This window comes from Polypterus senegalus, chromosome 3, assembly GCF_016835505.1.
Source record: "Polypterus senegalus isolate Bchr_013 chromosome 3, ASM1683550v1, whole genome shotgun sequence".
Taxonomy (NCBI): Eukaryota; Metazoa; Chordata; class Cladistia; order Polypteriformes; family Polypteridae; genus Polypterus; species Polypterus senegalus.
In genome coordinates, this window is record NC_053156.1 from 278,689,941 (window position 1) to 278,704,783 (window position 14,843).

At 38.7% G+C, this 14,843-nt stretch overlaps 1 protein-coding gene across 1 annotated transcript in view; it reads right to left on the bottom strand.

Annotated features, from left to right (window-relative positions):
• The window catches only part of si:ch211-102c2.4 (uncharacterized protein LOC568178 homolog), a 58,968-nt gene that overhangs the window by 25,937 nt on the left and 18,188 nt on the right, over positions 1-14,843 (bottom strand). The window contains exon 2 of the mRNA XM_039749269.1: positions 1,743-2,054. Coding sequence (XP_039605203.1) covers positions 1,743-2,054 — 312 coding nt within the window. The remainder of the gene's footprint in view (positions 1-1,742; positions 2,055-14,843) is intronic.

The following is a 14,843-nucleotide window of genomic DNA, read 5'->3' on the forward strand; positions in this document are numbered from 1 at the left end:
TATCACTTTACCTCTGTGAAAAGGATTGCTCACCTGTGGATGCAAGTTAACAAATCATTTTTGACCAAGCTATCACACAAGAAACATGATGGGTAGAGGCAAAGATCACTCCCAAGACTTTCACAACAAGATTGTTTAGCAACATAGCAATGACACATGTTACAGACGGATTTCTCCACTCCTAAATGTTACTATAAGCACCACTGGGGTCATTATCGGCAAATGAATGGAACATCTCTTAACCATCATCAGTAAACACAAAGAAACTCCTCATAAGATTTCTCACCAGGCAGTCAGACATTTAGTCAGAAGCATATCGCAAGAGCCAAGGACTACTTGAGAAGAGCTCCAGAAAGAACTAGAAGCATCAGGGACAGTCATCACACATAAAATAATGGGCAGCATTCTTTACCACCATTGTCTCCCTGCACCATCACCCCAGAAGATTCCATCATTGAAAAAGCAATATGTTTAAAGCACCTTTTGAAGTTTGCTACATAGCATTAGGAGAAACCTGTACATTAATGTAGCATGGTCGGTTGAGACAAAAAAATCGAACATTTCAGCAACAATACAAAACGCTATGTTTGGAGGAGAAGTGACTCTGCCTGTAACCCTAAAAAACATTCCTACAGTGAAGTTCAGAAGTGAAAGCATCATGGTATGGGGCTGTTTCTCTTTTCATGGTACCAATGAATTCCAATTTATCAAAAGGAAGATGAATGAAGCCGTATACTGGGGAATTCTTGAGAAGAATCAATTGCCATCCACCAGAACAAAGAGGATTGTCAAGTATTGAACACATTTCTGGTAGCATGTAAGTTCTCATTTCCTGTGTCGTTCTTTATAGCACATAACTTTATACTTTCTTGTATATGAAGTATAGGGAAAGTATTGTAATCGTCCATAAATTCAATATCGAGATTTTTTGAAGACCTCCTGACTTTCTTGTACAGTATTTAGAATCCTCCAAAAATTCATTTCAAGATTTTGATAAATCTCGATATTTTAGTCCTCCCTAACTCGTATGCAAAGTATTGGGAAAGTATTGGAATCCTCCAAAAATTCCATTTCGACATTTTGATTAATCTCGATGTTTTAGACCTCCCTGAGTCCGAAAATACCATTTTTGGATTTACGTCTGTGTGTCTGTCTGTGTGTCTGTCTGTGTGTATGTAGACGTGGTAACCTAAATACGTTTTCACTTACGTCAACCAAAGTTTGCATACAAATGTTAGGTACAAAATGTAGATTTTGATTAACTTTTGGGCTATTTCCACTAAACAGAAGTGGTACTTTACCTTTTATTCATGCAGCTGCAGAGTCTGATTTATTCAACTTTACTATTATAATAATTGTTCAATATATTATTAATTTGATTTGATTTGTTGTTGATTCTTTATTGTACATAATATTAAAATATAATCATTGTCTTGTGGTTTACTCCTCAAATATCCATCCCCATATCTGAGTATATGAGATAATCTAGGGGAGACTACTCCCGATTTTTTATGAATTGGAATGCTACGATTTCTTTGGCCATATCATTTTATTGAGTCATTACTAATGTCTAGTCTAAATTTCATGTTCATAGCTGCATTAAAAGTAAGCTTAATGAGAAAAAATGCTGACGATTTGAATATTTATTTCCTTCACTGTTATCTGTAAGCCAATATATATTCTTTAATGTCATAGCATTACATTAGATAAAATCTCCTGAAAATATTAAATTAAAAACTCACTTGGTGGTTTTGTGCTGATTGTAAATTCAGACAACTTCTCTATGACTTGGTCGTTTTCTAGTACTCCACACCAGTAGATGCCTTCATCCTCCGTGGCCATCGTTTTCACTGTCACGCTGAACTTTTTCAAGTCTTTCTGATCGTGCAGGATCCACTGGCCCCTATTCAGCTCAGCTACACTTATGTTTTCAACAGCATAGCCATCACAGCAGTCATTGTCGTTAGCATTCTGCTTGCACCACACTTTTACTTTGCTATTGTGCTCTTCTTTATAATTACACTCAAAGACTTGGGGGAAGATGGCATGCAGCCCTGGAGAGATAAATAATAAAATATTTTAAATTCTGCACAAAAAAAAACTTAAAGACTTAAAGAAATTGAAAGGTAAGTCAATGAGAGAATAAGGTCAGCAAAGACATGGCCAGTAAGCTTAAGATCTCACAGCTGTTTCTGAGTTTGATAAGCATCAGAACACACACATGCAGCACAGTTACTATGACCGCAAACGTCCCAGCAGTATTTCAGTAGTTTAGTTACTGATAAGCCACAACTTGTTGTTCTTTAGATGTTTTTTAAAGTTTAAAATAACAGTTCATCCTTGACAGCAGAGTTCACTATGATTCAATGTTGATTTCTCTGCTGTGCTCAAGAGTGCTAGATACTCATCTAAGTGCATGGTTAACCCATGTGTGTCACGCATAGGTTTTTCATGTGATATTCAGCAACTTGTTTGTCTATGACTTTGTGTTCAAATAAAGATCTCAAATGGAAAAAAGGGGCAAAACACTGTATTTCATTCTTATGTATTTTGCTGATGTGTGTCATGAGGTTCCAGTACTCTGGCAAACATGGTTGACTGCACTCCTGAAGAAGCAATAATGACAGAGGCAACGCTGCATACCTCCATTAGCAAAGAATGTGCACATATGTTTCACCACATATAAGAATATCACAAATTTGACAAACGAGAGGAGAACAGGCAGTCCTTCAAGGTTGTTTGTTTAACTAATAGTTAAGCTGTCTTAATATCACATCCAGATCCTTCTTAAAGGTTGTCAAGGTTTCTTCTCCAACTGCATTTCTCTGTAGTTTATTCAAGACCCTCATAACTCTTTACGTAAAGAAATTCTTCCTGGCTTCAATCCTAAATGTGCCTCCTCTTAATTTCCACTGATGTACTAAAGTATGTGATTCATGCTTAAGCTGAAAGAATTCTTCTGTATCTGGTTTATCAATGCCTTTGAGGATTTTGAAGACCTAGATGAGGTCACCACGCAATCGCCTCTTCTCAAGACTAAACAGGTTTAACTCTCTGAGTGTGTCATAGTAGGATATGTCCTTAAGTTCTGGGATGCACCTAGCTGCTCTCCTCTCTGCACAGCTTTGAGTGCGGCTGTGGTGACCAGAACTGCACACAATACTCCAGATGCCACCTCACCAGTTCATTATGTAGTCTAAGCATAACATCCCTTCAATTGTATTTAACAGTTTTTGTGATAAACATTTTATTTGACTTTTCAAATGTTTCTGTACATTGATTAAATGTCTGAAAATGATGTGCCAATGTAAACCCACAAAATACTTTCTAGAGGTTGACTCTTTTAAGAAAGAATCTTCAATCTTGTAATTAAAATTGATGGCCCAGCACATCAAGTCATAGAAAAATCACACTGGCCACCATAGACTTATATAGCATATAAAGGATGTCATTGCAGTCACCTAAGACAAAACAGCCTGCTCTGGCCTTTCTTATATGGTTTTTCTCTGTTACGAGACCAGTCCAGCCTGTCATTGTTGTGGACCACCAAGTAATTATAGCAGGCCACCATCTCCACATCCCGAACAATTGTTGGTTTTACATTCAGATTTCACGGAGTGCAAGGCTGGCCAGCTGCAGTCATGGAGGGCTAACACGATTGCTGGTTTTCATTCTAACCATTTCTTTAATCAGTGACCAATTTCTGCTCTTACTTGACTTCTTTTCCCATCATGTTAATTATCTTGTTTTTTAAGACTCAGTCCACTGATTTGCTTCTTTCTTCCATAAATGGAAGCCAAACAGAAATGAGATGTGAAGTGGGCCAAAAGATGAGCAGCTAATTTGTGGCCTCAAACTCCCACCAATTTCATTCCAACCAGTTTCTTCATTAAAACCAATTTTTGTTGTTAATTACACCTTTTATTTCATCCCATGGCTTGTTGATGCTCTTATTCTGCTGCATCACACATTTCCAAAACTGTAAGACCACCATTAAAATGTTTTGTGGGCCTGAGCAGAACAAACATTACTTAGGCCTTCACCTTTCTTTATGTTCAGATATTGTATGATTGGCTAGCTGGTCATGTGTTTGCTTATTTTTTTATCTCTGTATAGGGTGGTCCAGATCTGATTATACAATTTTCATTACGCTATAACGTATTAAGTTTATTACATTGAAAATTAACCAAAAAATCCCGGACCATTGAGAAGTGTGCGAACTGACGACATGAAGAATTGTCTTCATGGCAAACTGGAATCGTTCCCGCATAAATCAAAGTCATCCAGACGATCTGGATCTGCACAGTTAGATCTGGACCACCCTGTATTGTTTAGCTGCTAACTGAGGAAGAAAGAAACAATAAAGGGGTTTGAGTCTTAAGTAGCAAGTCAATTATAATTAAAGCAAAAGGAGTTAATTAACAATAAAAACAGATTAAGAAAAGGATAAAATGACGATCTGCAAACACTGTGGTCCTTTAGGATCAGAGTATGAATAAACATGGAGTAATGCTTGGCTGACTACGTATGCCTTGCTGGTTGGGTGGTGTTAGATGTCTGATGGACAGGAGTAGCTAATGAGGCAGAAGAAGAAACAATAGCTATAAATAAAGCCAGCAGTTCAGCTGGGTCACAGTGTAGTCAAGCCCAACTTCTTTTTTCACCTTAAAAACTTCTTTAATACAAATAAAAACTGACAAAAAATGATCATAACACACTAAAAACAAAATGGTAAGCAAAACTGCAGTCGTGAATAGATCACTAAGAATTCTTTAACCATAAATCAATCACAAACACCAACAAAAATCTGTTGTCAATAATTTTGGATGCTAGAAGATCTGTTGCATTGGTTTATAACATGACTTGCAGGACCATGCTCCTTAGTAAAGGAAATTACATCCTAATGATCAGACCACCAAAATGGCAGTGCCCATAAACAAAACAAAATGGCACCATGGAAGTATAGTAATAACAAAATATAAATTTAAGGAGTACCAAAACAATACTCCATACATCCAGAAATGATTCCCAACATTCTCAAATCCTCAAAACAACAAAGAAGAAGCCCAGAAAAAATTATTAACCATATAATAAATCTTTAAACGTGTCTCAATCGTAACAGCAAGGGACAATAAATGACTTATTCAGTCCAGGGAGGTGAGTGCAGGAAGAATGAAGAGGGGCTTCAGCAGAACACACAGGTATAACAATGAAGGAATTAATCAATGGTGATTTTATGGTTTTGAGCAGGCATGGTGGCACAGTGGGCAGCGCTGCTGCTTCGCCATTAGGAGACCTGAGTTCAATTCCTGGGTCCTCCCTACATGGAGTTTGCATGTTCTCCCTATGTCCCAGTCCAAAGACATGCAGGTTAGGTGCATTGGCGATTCTAAATTGGCCCTAGTGTGTGCTTGGTGTATGCACGCCCTGCGGTGGGCTGGCACCCTGCCCTCCGTTGCACCCTGTGTTAGCTGGAATTGGCTCCAGCAGACCTCCATGACCCTGTAGTTAGTATATAGTGGAATGGATGGATGGATGGCTTTTATGGTTTCAGAGAAAACTAATCCTCTACACATCAACTAATGCAACCCATGGAATACATCACAGTAGGATTCAGAACAAATTGGACAACAGGAGTGGCTTTGCTTGACGTCTCTAAGGCTTTGACAAGGCGTGACTTGACAGTGTCATTTACAAGAAAAAAATCCTCAATGGCTTTTCCCCATATTTGGTCTGTCTAATTAAATCTTTACTTACAGCAGAACTCCTTGACTTAAACTTCATAACATTTATTCAACTGAAAAAAAACATATTGGTAGTTGTACCACAAGATTCCACCTTATAACCTTTGTTGTTTAATTTTTATGTGATTGATACACCAAAAGCAGGCAGAACCACGTTTATTCAATACTCTGATGACACAACTGTACTGAGCAAATCCAAACGTCCCAATCACGATACGGTTGTGTAATATACCCGTACTACAGAAGTACCGTAAAACCCAAATTTTAAAATGCTATGGTGCTAGCATTTCTTGATTTTAGGTACCACAAGAAAACATTAGATTTCCTCTCAATTCCCTAATCCCCCTTTCCCTCCACACTCGTTATTGTACTTGTGGAATAATGTCTGTTTTATAGACTTCATTTCAAAATAACTACATGCTTCGATGGTATTGGAGTTTCACCGTAACCTCCCTTCCTCCATTGCTTCAATGCAACAATCAGGACTTCACAGGGGACCATACCAACCCCATTATGGCTTCAGTGTGAGCGGAAGTTGAGAAGAAACCCCCACATTAGTTCTTCTGTATAACTGTAACTTTTGGTTCATCCCTTTATTTCTTTAGCACGATTAAGATTTTACAGTTATCAAGAGGGAAGTGGTATGCAGTATGGCGTGATGGTGTGACAAGAGGAATGAAAGAATTTGTGCAGCATACCAGGGAGGCTGGAGTTATCCATTATTTGCTTCAGAACTGTTTTGGTACCCGAATTTCCAAAAGCTAGCATCAATAGCAAAGTCAAAATTTTATTACCGATCCAACACTAGCCCAGAACTGGCTTATACAGATTAATGCAAGGAAGAGCTCAGCAATTTTGACGTGCTGAAGACATCTACGAGGTGTGGCAGAAAAGTAATGAGACTGGCAACACTGCAAGCGATCTGGCAACGCTGCGCTGTTGTCCTTGATAGAGCACGTGTATCAGTACCCTCCCACAGCTCAGTGCGAGTTTCAACTCCTTCCGTTAACTACGTGATTTTTGTGACTGCTATTAGCGAAGTTGTGTTTTTGGTTGTGCGTCATGCAACATGGAATAGCGGAATTTGGAGCAACGTTGTGCCATTAAACGGCAAGTGTGACGTTTGAAAAGTTAAAACAGGCCTATGGGGAACATTCTTTATCCCGAGCTCAAGTTTTTCGCTGGCACTAACCATTTTTGAAAGGCAGAAAACACGTTGAAGACGAACACTGTTCAGGGAGGACTTCAACTTCGAAAACCAATGAAAACATCGAACGTGTGAACACTCTTGTGAGATCAGACCGTCGCTTAACGTTAAGAATGTTGAGTGAACAATTAAATTTGAACAGATTTACCGTTCATCAAATTTTGACTGAACATTTGCACATGCGAAAGGCCTGTGCCAAAATGGTGCCGAAAAACTGCCCTCTCCATAACAGAATTTTTGACCTCATAAGGCATTCCTGTGGTTCCCCAGACCCCTTATTCACCTGACCTCGGTCCGTGTGACTTTTTCCTTTTTCCTAAACTGAAAAATGTCCTCAGAGGACGTCATTTCGGGACTTTAGAAAACATCCAAAAGAGTGTAACGGACATGCTGAAGACCATACCGGTTGAAGACTTTCAGCGCTGCTACCAACAGTGGGAACAACGTCTCCATCGGTGTGTAGCTGCCCAAGGAACTACTTTGAAGGGGATAACATTGATGTTTGAAAAAAATAAAAACTTTGGTAAATAAAAAATCAGTCTCATTACTTTTCTGCCACACCTCGTAGCCCATGTTTTAAAATATCAACGTACTCAACAAGAACATTCTATAACTAGACATCTTAAACATCTTGGAGTTATAATGGCCAATCATCTCACATAGAAAAAAACAAATTGAGGCAAACACAATGCATGTTAAAAGATTCCTCAATTAGTTATATCCACTGCTTAAAAAGAAATGGCTCTGAGTATAAAGAATAAACTTTGGTACAGAAAGACAATTAGTTCTCAAATAATTTACACTGCACTAGTGTGGGGATGCGTAGCTAATAGTCACATACTAACTTTCCAAAGATTACAAAATAAAGTCCTTTGCTTGTGACAAATGAACTTACACTGAGATAAACTCTCAGCCACTGAGACCACTCATCACAGCTCAACTGCCAAGCTAATCTCACAGTTCAGTAATCATCCAACAGAAGATATCATAACCATGATTAAATCACACTACAAAAGTGTAAAAGATTCAGAGAAGATTATACAATTAAAGCAAAATTTATACCGAGAAAAGTGTCTGATGCCAAACGTGTACAATGACAAATGTACTCAATAATGTTTCAATATTTAAGTTAGGGTGAACCCCCATTGATAATCAAAAAATGAAGGCTTCTCTACTATATATACAGTACACATATTAACCTATTTCAGTTGTGATATGTAAGCTTCTCCTGAACTGCAATGTTATCACTCAAAGAATGCATTACAAAAATATTTTATATAAAAGTAATAAAATAAAATGTCCATCCATCCATTTTCTAACCCGCTGAATCCGAACACAGGGTCATGGGGGTCTGCTGGAGCCAATCCCAGCCAACACAGGGCAGGAACCAATCCTGGGCAGGGTGCCAACCCACCACAGGACACACACAAACACACCCACACACCAAGCACACACTAGGGCCAATTTAGAATCACCAATCCACCTAACCTGCACGTCTTTGGACTGTGGGAGGAAACCCACGCAGACACGGGGAGAACAATACAAGGAGAAACATTACATACAGAAAGAAAACACAAAAATATGCAAATGAAACAGCAACTGTACTTTGCAGGTTTTAGAACTCCATTATGTGCAACATCTTGCATAAAGTCGAAATACAGAACCCGTTCATAGGCCGGTATAAACTGTTACAGACAGGAGTTAGTCTACGGTATACAGTATCTTGATTTGGAGAGAAAGTATCTACAAGCTCCTCAAAAGCAAAAAGCACATAATGACTTGATACAAAACTTGTTTTAAATTAAGATAAGCCTTTTCATTTTTTTTTTAAAGTCCACTAAATGAAATTCTGGAACTTTTCTCCACAATGGCTGTCAGTGAGGGAAAAAAGCAACTCGCAAGTTGTGCCGCTGGGAAGACAGTTGTGCAGGCATTCTGGTGAATACGAATTGTGAATACTGACAGAAAAGATGAGGTGATACCTTATGTTGTGATTCATTTCTTTGTGTCATTTTTCAAGCACTTTCCTGTAATGTTTGGTTCAGGTTTTTACAATTTAAAAGGTTTTAATGAAAGAAGGATTTAGTTTTGACATTTATTTTATGAATTGTTTCTTCTTGAGAATGTAACTTATTTTTACTGTTATGCAGCAACGGCTGTGATGGGCTGGCACCCTGCCCAGGGTTTGTTTCCTGCCTTGTGCCCTGTGTTGGCTGGGATTGGCTTCAGCAGACCCCGTGACCCTGTAGTTAGGATATAGAGGGTTGGATAATGGATGGATGGATGGATTTATTTTATGATCCGTTTCTTTTTGAGAATGTAACTTATTTTTACTGCTATGCAGCAATGGCTGCGGTGGGCTGGCACCCTGCCCGGGGTTTGTTTCCTGCCTTGTGCCCTGTGTTGGCTGGGATTGGCTTCAGCAGACCCCCGTGACCCTGTAGTTAGGATATAGCAGGTTAAATAATGGATGGATGGATGGAACAATGGCATTTTGTTTTTCTTGTTGGTATCACCATATTCTGGCAACAACATTGATGGTTGCCTGGGTGATGGGTCACGGAATTCTCTGGAACTATACCACATGTGGCATCATCAATGAATGAAAACACAGATTTTATTTTTTTCTCCAGCCTTTGGAGTTTTTTTTGTTTTTTCTGTCCACCCTGGCCATCGGACCTTACTCTTATTCTATGTTAATTAATGTTGACTTATGTTTATTTTTTATTGTGTCTTCTATTTCTCTGTTCATTTTGTAAAGCACTTTGAGCTACATTTTTTTGTATGAATATGTGCTATATAAATAAATGTTGATTGATTGATTGATTGAATTCAATAAAATATGGAGTGTCCGTTATGATTTATAAGAGATTGGAGAAACTCTCCAATATTTGTGATCATTTCTTAGTGCTTATCTGGTGTAAGACTTTTTTTTTTAAACCCTCAACTACGAGTGTTTCACCCTTGTTTTGATGAGAGATTTGTTTGATTCCTGCTTTTCATTCCTTGTGCACCGCTGGTTTTATGGCTTTCTTTTGGTCATTTACCAAAAAAAAATCCCCTACACATTGTACATGAGCGCATTTGTCACCATACACTTCTGACGTACCCTCAGAACAACCTTGGATGAATGACACACTGGAACACTGGAAGAAGAATTCATTATGCAAGGCCATCCAGCCCTACTACTAAAATCCAGAAATCACCATAAGCAAGCAATGGTTCAGGTCACAAAGACAGAAGAATGGCAGAATATATGGTTCAGGCAGAGCAGAGCTTTTCAGGGAGGGCATGGAGTCTGTCCGTTTTGGAGACAGCAGCAAGTCAGATAGTGTTAGTGGTTCCATTTAGTCTCTCCGTTCTTGCTCTCATCAAAGGACACTACAATACCGACTCCATCCAATTTTATGGACTGTGGGAGCCCAGATGCCTGTCCCAGCAGCACTGGGCACAAACCATAAAGCAGCACTGGGATGTCCATCATAAAACCACTATATCAGTAAAATGTATTATCATTGTAGGTGGAGTGGTGGCTCTGAGGCTAGGGATCTACGCTGGAAATCAGAAGGTTGCCGGTTCAATTCCCATAAATGCAAAAAGGGACTGCAATTGCTGAACGCTTTGAGTAGTGAGCTATATAAATGCAAAGGATTATTATTAAATTTAACTTTGCACTGAACTGGTAGCTAGCAAACAAATTAACAAGTGGAAGTGTTATACTAGCAAGTATCAGCAGGAAGGAAGAAAATAATCAGAAGATGAAAGGTAGTCAAGAAACAAAGATAACAGAAACCATTGAAAGGGATCAAAATATCAAAACCAAACAGTTAAACAAAAATTGTGAAAAGTTTTAATACTAGGGAGATATTTTTGGAAAACAATTTGTTCACAAAGTTTTGTGTAATCTGCAATCTCAAGATTAATCCTTTGCTTTGTAACATCAATGTCACAATCCGAGGACATGGCACCCAGAAACTGAGAGTTGAGTCCTTACGACGAGTGCTTAAAAAGGCACTACATAATACCAAAACAAAATTATGTTAGGAACAATACAAAATAAAATAGTTAAACTCTAAATACTTGAATTCAAGGCTAACTAAAACAATAAATGAAAAACTGAACCCTAATTAGAAATGAAACAAACAACTCCACACATTATCATCTTAACGAAAGAATAAGTGTTTGTGTGTATGTGTATCTGTGTGATCATCCAGTTTCTATGTCTCTGTCATTCCAACAGTTGGCACATAACAAACATTAACATCACTTTTGTGAATCTCATAGCAAATGGCATATAACAGAGGCATATCCATTGCATTTGTTATTTAAACAGATGGTACAATGCATTTTATTACTACAAATGATTGTGATGCACCATGTGTTGGAATAACAAATGCAATGTATTATATTACTACATGCAGTACAAAATACATTTCAATAAATTGTGCATTACAAATGTAAACACTAAGGTTTACATTGATTACTTAAATTTTAACCCATCTTAGACAGATAGCACTGCTAGTCCTTAAGTTAAAAAATGAAACAAAAAATATTCAAAGTTGACAATTGTAGTTAAATATACTAAAGCCAAGTCTCAGTAAACAGTGATTAGACAGAAGACAAGGCCAATTAAGAAATCAAACACATAAACAAAAGGCTGCTACAAAACTCTTAAACAAACGACCTAAACAAAGAACATTCTCAATAATTAAATTGCAGACAAATAAGCTCAAGCATCCATCCATCCTATATACTAACTACAGGGTCACGGGGTCTGCTGGAGCCAATCCCAGCCAACACAGGGCACAAACCCCAGGCAGGGCGCACACACACATACACACACACCAAACACACACTAGGGACAATTTAGGTTCGCCAATCCACCTAACCAGCATGTCTTAGGACAGTGGGAGGAAACTGGAGTGCCCGGAGGAAACCCACGCAGACATGGGGAGAACATGCATACTCCACGCAGGGAGGACCAGGAAAGCAAACCCGGGATTCGTAACTGCGAAGCAGTAGGGCTACCCTCTGTGCCACCGTGCCACCCTTAAGCTCAAGCATTGCTTTTAAAATCAGATACTAAAATCTGAAAATCTTGGTGAGCAGAGCTAAAGACAGAATGTGAAACCCAAGACATATGAATGGGGTTTCTGAATGCATTAAATAGAGGCAGCTCACAAACAATAGTTAGGCAACAATTGACAAAAGAGAAGATAATTATTAGAAAAATAATTAAATACTTAAAGAAACAACACAAATGTTTTATTAAAAAAATAATGTTTTCATAGAAAATAACACAAATAAATAACAAGCTAAAGACAGGACCCCTGTGAGAACCTGCCAAAGCTTTCCAAATAACATGCTGTCATAATTGTCTTCCTGTTTTCTGAATGATCGTACACTAAAAGATCTTTCTTTTTTTATGAAATTCAGAGACAAATTATTTTGCTTTATACACTGTTTCACCTCACTGCACTTTTCTAACAATCTAATGAGGAGTCAAGGAAAATGACACATTTTATTGGCTAACTAAAAAGCTTTCGTGGCAATTGAGGCCCTGTCTTAGCCAATAAAGGGTGTCATTTTGCTTGACTTCTCACTACGTTCATAATGGCTAACATGGTACAACACCCTAGTACTACTAACAATAAAACGGAAGAAGAATCACTCAGATTTATTCTAACTACAGCTGTGTGTCATTGGAATGCTAATACAAATGTTGGCTGTTTGCAAATGACCTCTAATTACAAAGCAAAATGGCAAAAAAGCCCTGGACCATTAGTAACAATATGATGTAATTACAGTTAAGAATATTGCAGCCATCAGACAACGATTCGACACGCCAACCATCTAAGGACATGTCCTGACAGTTTAAACAAATTTTGAAGTCTGTGCAGTAGAATGCCAGAGAGAAGTGTCACAAAAGCTCATCACATGCACAGAGTATTCTATCTTGTACGTATGTGCTAATTAACATCTAACACATCGCCACCTCTGGCACTGTGATCAGTAAGCTTTACTGGCTTACCAGTTATATTGCATTTCACACCTCATGAAGTTATACTTACATAACATGTATTTACTTAGTAGATGCTTTTATCCAAAGCAAATTACAAAAGCGGTCAACACAATCAAGTAAACTTCACTCTGGATGACTGTTTGGGAACAAGTGTTACAGGAGTAAGTAACAAAATTGATCACCACAAGTGAAGAGCTCAGAATAAAAAACAAGCGAGTTATAATTCCTAGGTTAATAAAAACCTAACAGCAGTTAGACAGAAATTCAACAAGCAAGACAGTCTTCAAACACTTTTTAAACACACTGAGGAGGAGATGGAAGGTGGGCAGCTCATTCCACCAGCTAGGAGCTACACATGAAAAGAATCTGGAGTGAGATTTGATGCCATGCAGAGATGGGGGCCAGCCATCACTACTAAGGGACCCAGAATCGGGAGGAGGTTGACAAAGCTTGCCAGGAGGAGTGGAGGCAGAAGGATTAAGTGAGTAAGAGAAGAGAAAGAAGAACAGAACTGTGTTTTGGTGCTGATTTTGTATTGCGTTGCTGCACTTCCCAATAGAAATAAAGTATGTTATTTGGTGCTTATACAGTGCAGGAACTTGAGTTGCTGCCTGTCTGCGTCGGGGCAGCTGGAGCATCCTGGTGGTCTACTATATATATATATATATAATATCAATTATGCACTTGCATGTATTCTCTGTGAAGGACAATTGCCTTTAGTTAGTGTTCTCTTTAATTGCACTATGTTTCTTAATGCACTAGCTATCGTGGTCAGGTTTAAAATGAAATGCCACCTTCTGGGAGTGTCTCCCTCTTATTGTATAAAAGGTGGACTGGAAGGGGCAGAGCTTACTTGACTTTGTTACTGGCTGTGAGAAAAAAGGAGACAAGACTATTAGCAACATCGGCCCCTTTCGTCCTGGGGTGGTACCCCATACCTTAGGCGACCCCAGAAGGCAAACCTCTATACACATACATACACATTATATAAGTACACACACACACACACACATTATATATATATATATATATATATATGCACACACACATTATATATTTCCAAAAGTATTGGGACCCCCCTTCAAATCACTGAATTCAGGTGTTCCAATCATTAAATATAAAATCAAGCACCTAGGCATACAGACGGTTTCTACCAACATTTGTGAAAGAGTGGGTCGCTCTCAGGGGCTCAGTGAATTCAAGTGTGGTACCGTGATAGGTTGCCACCTGTGCAATAAGTCCATTTGTGAAATGTCCTCGCTATTAAATATTCCATAGTCAGCTGTTAGTGGTATTATAACAAAGTGGAAGCAATTGGGAACAACAGCAAGTCAGCCATGAAGTGGTAGGACACATACAATCACAGAATGGAGACAACGCATGCTGAGGTGCACAGTGTGCAGAAATCGACAACTTTCAGAGTCAATAGCTACAGATCTCCAAAAGCTCAAGAGCAGTGCAGCATTGAGAGGGAGCTTCATGGAATGGGTTTCCATGGCTGAGCAGCTGCAGCCAAGCCTTATATCGCCAAGTTCAATGCAAAGCGTCAGATGCGGTGGCGTACAGCACACCGCCACTAGACTGTAAAGCAGTGGAGAAGTGTCCTCTGGAGTAACAAATAGCGCTTCTCTGTCTGGAAATCTGATGGACGATTCTGGGTTTGGTGGTTGCCAGGAGGAGGGTACTTGCCTGACGGCACTGTGCCAAGTGTAAAGTTTGGTGGAGGGGGGATTATGGTGTGGGGTTGTTTTTCAGGGGTTGGGCTTGGCCCCTTAGTTCCAGTGAAAGGAATTCTTAAAGCTTCAGCATACTTTCAGCATTTTTTGTTTTAAAGATTTTAGTGAAATTTAAAGCAAACAGTTCATACAAA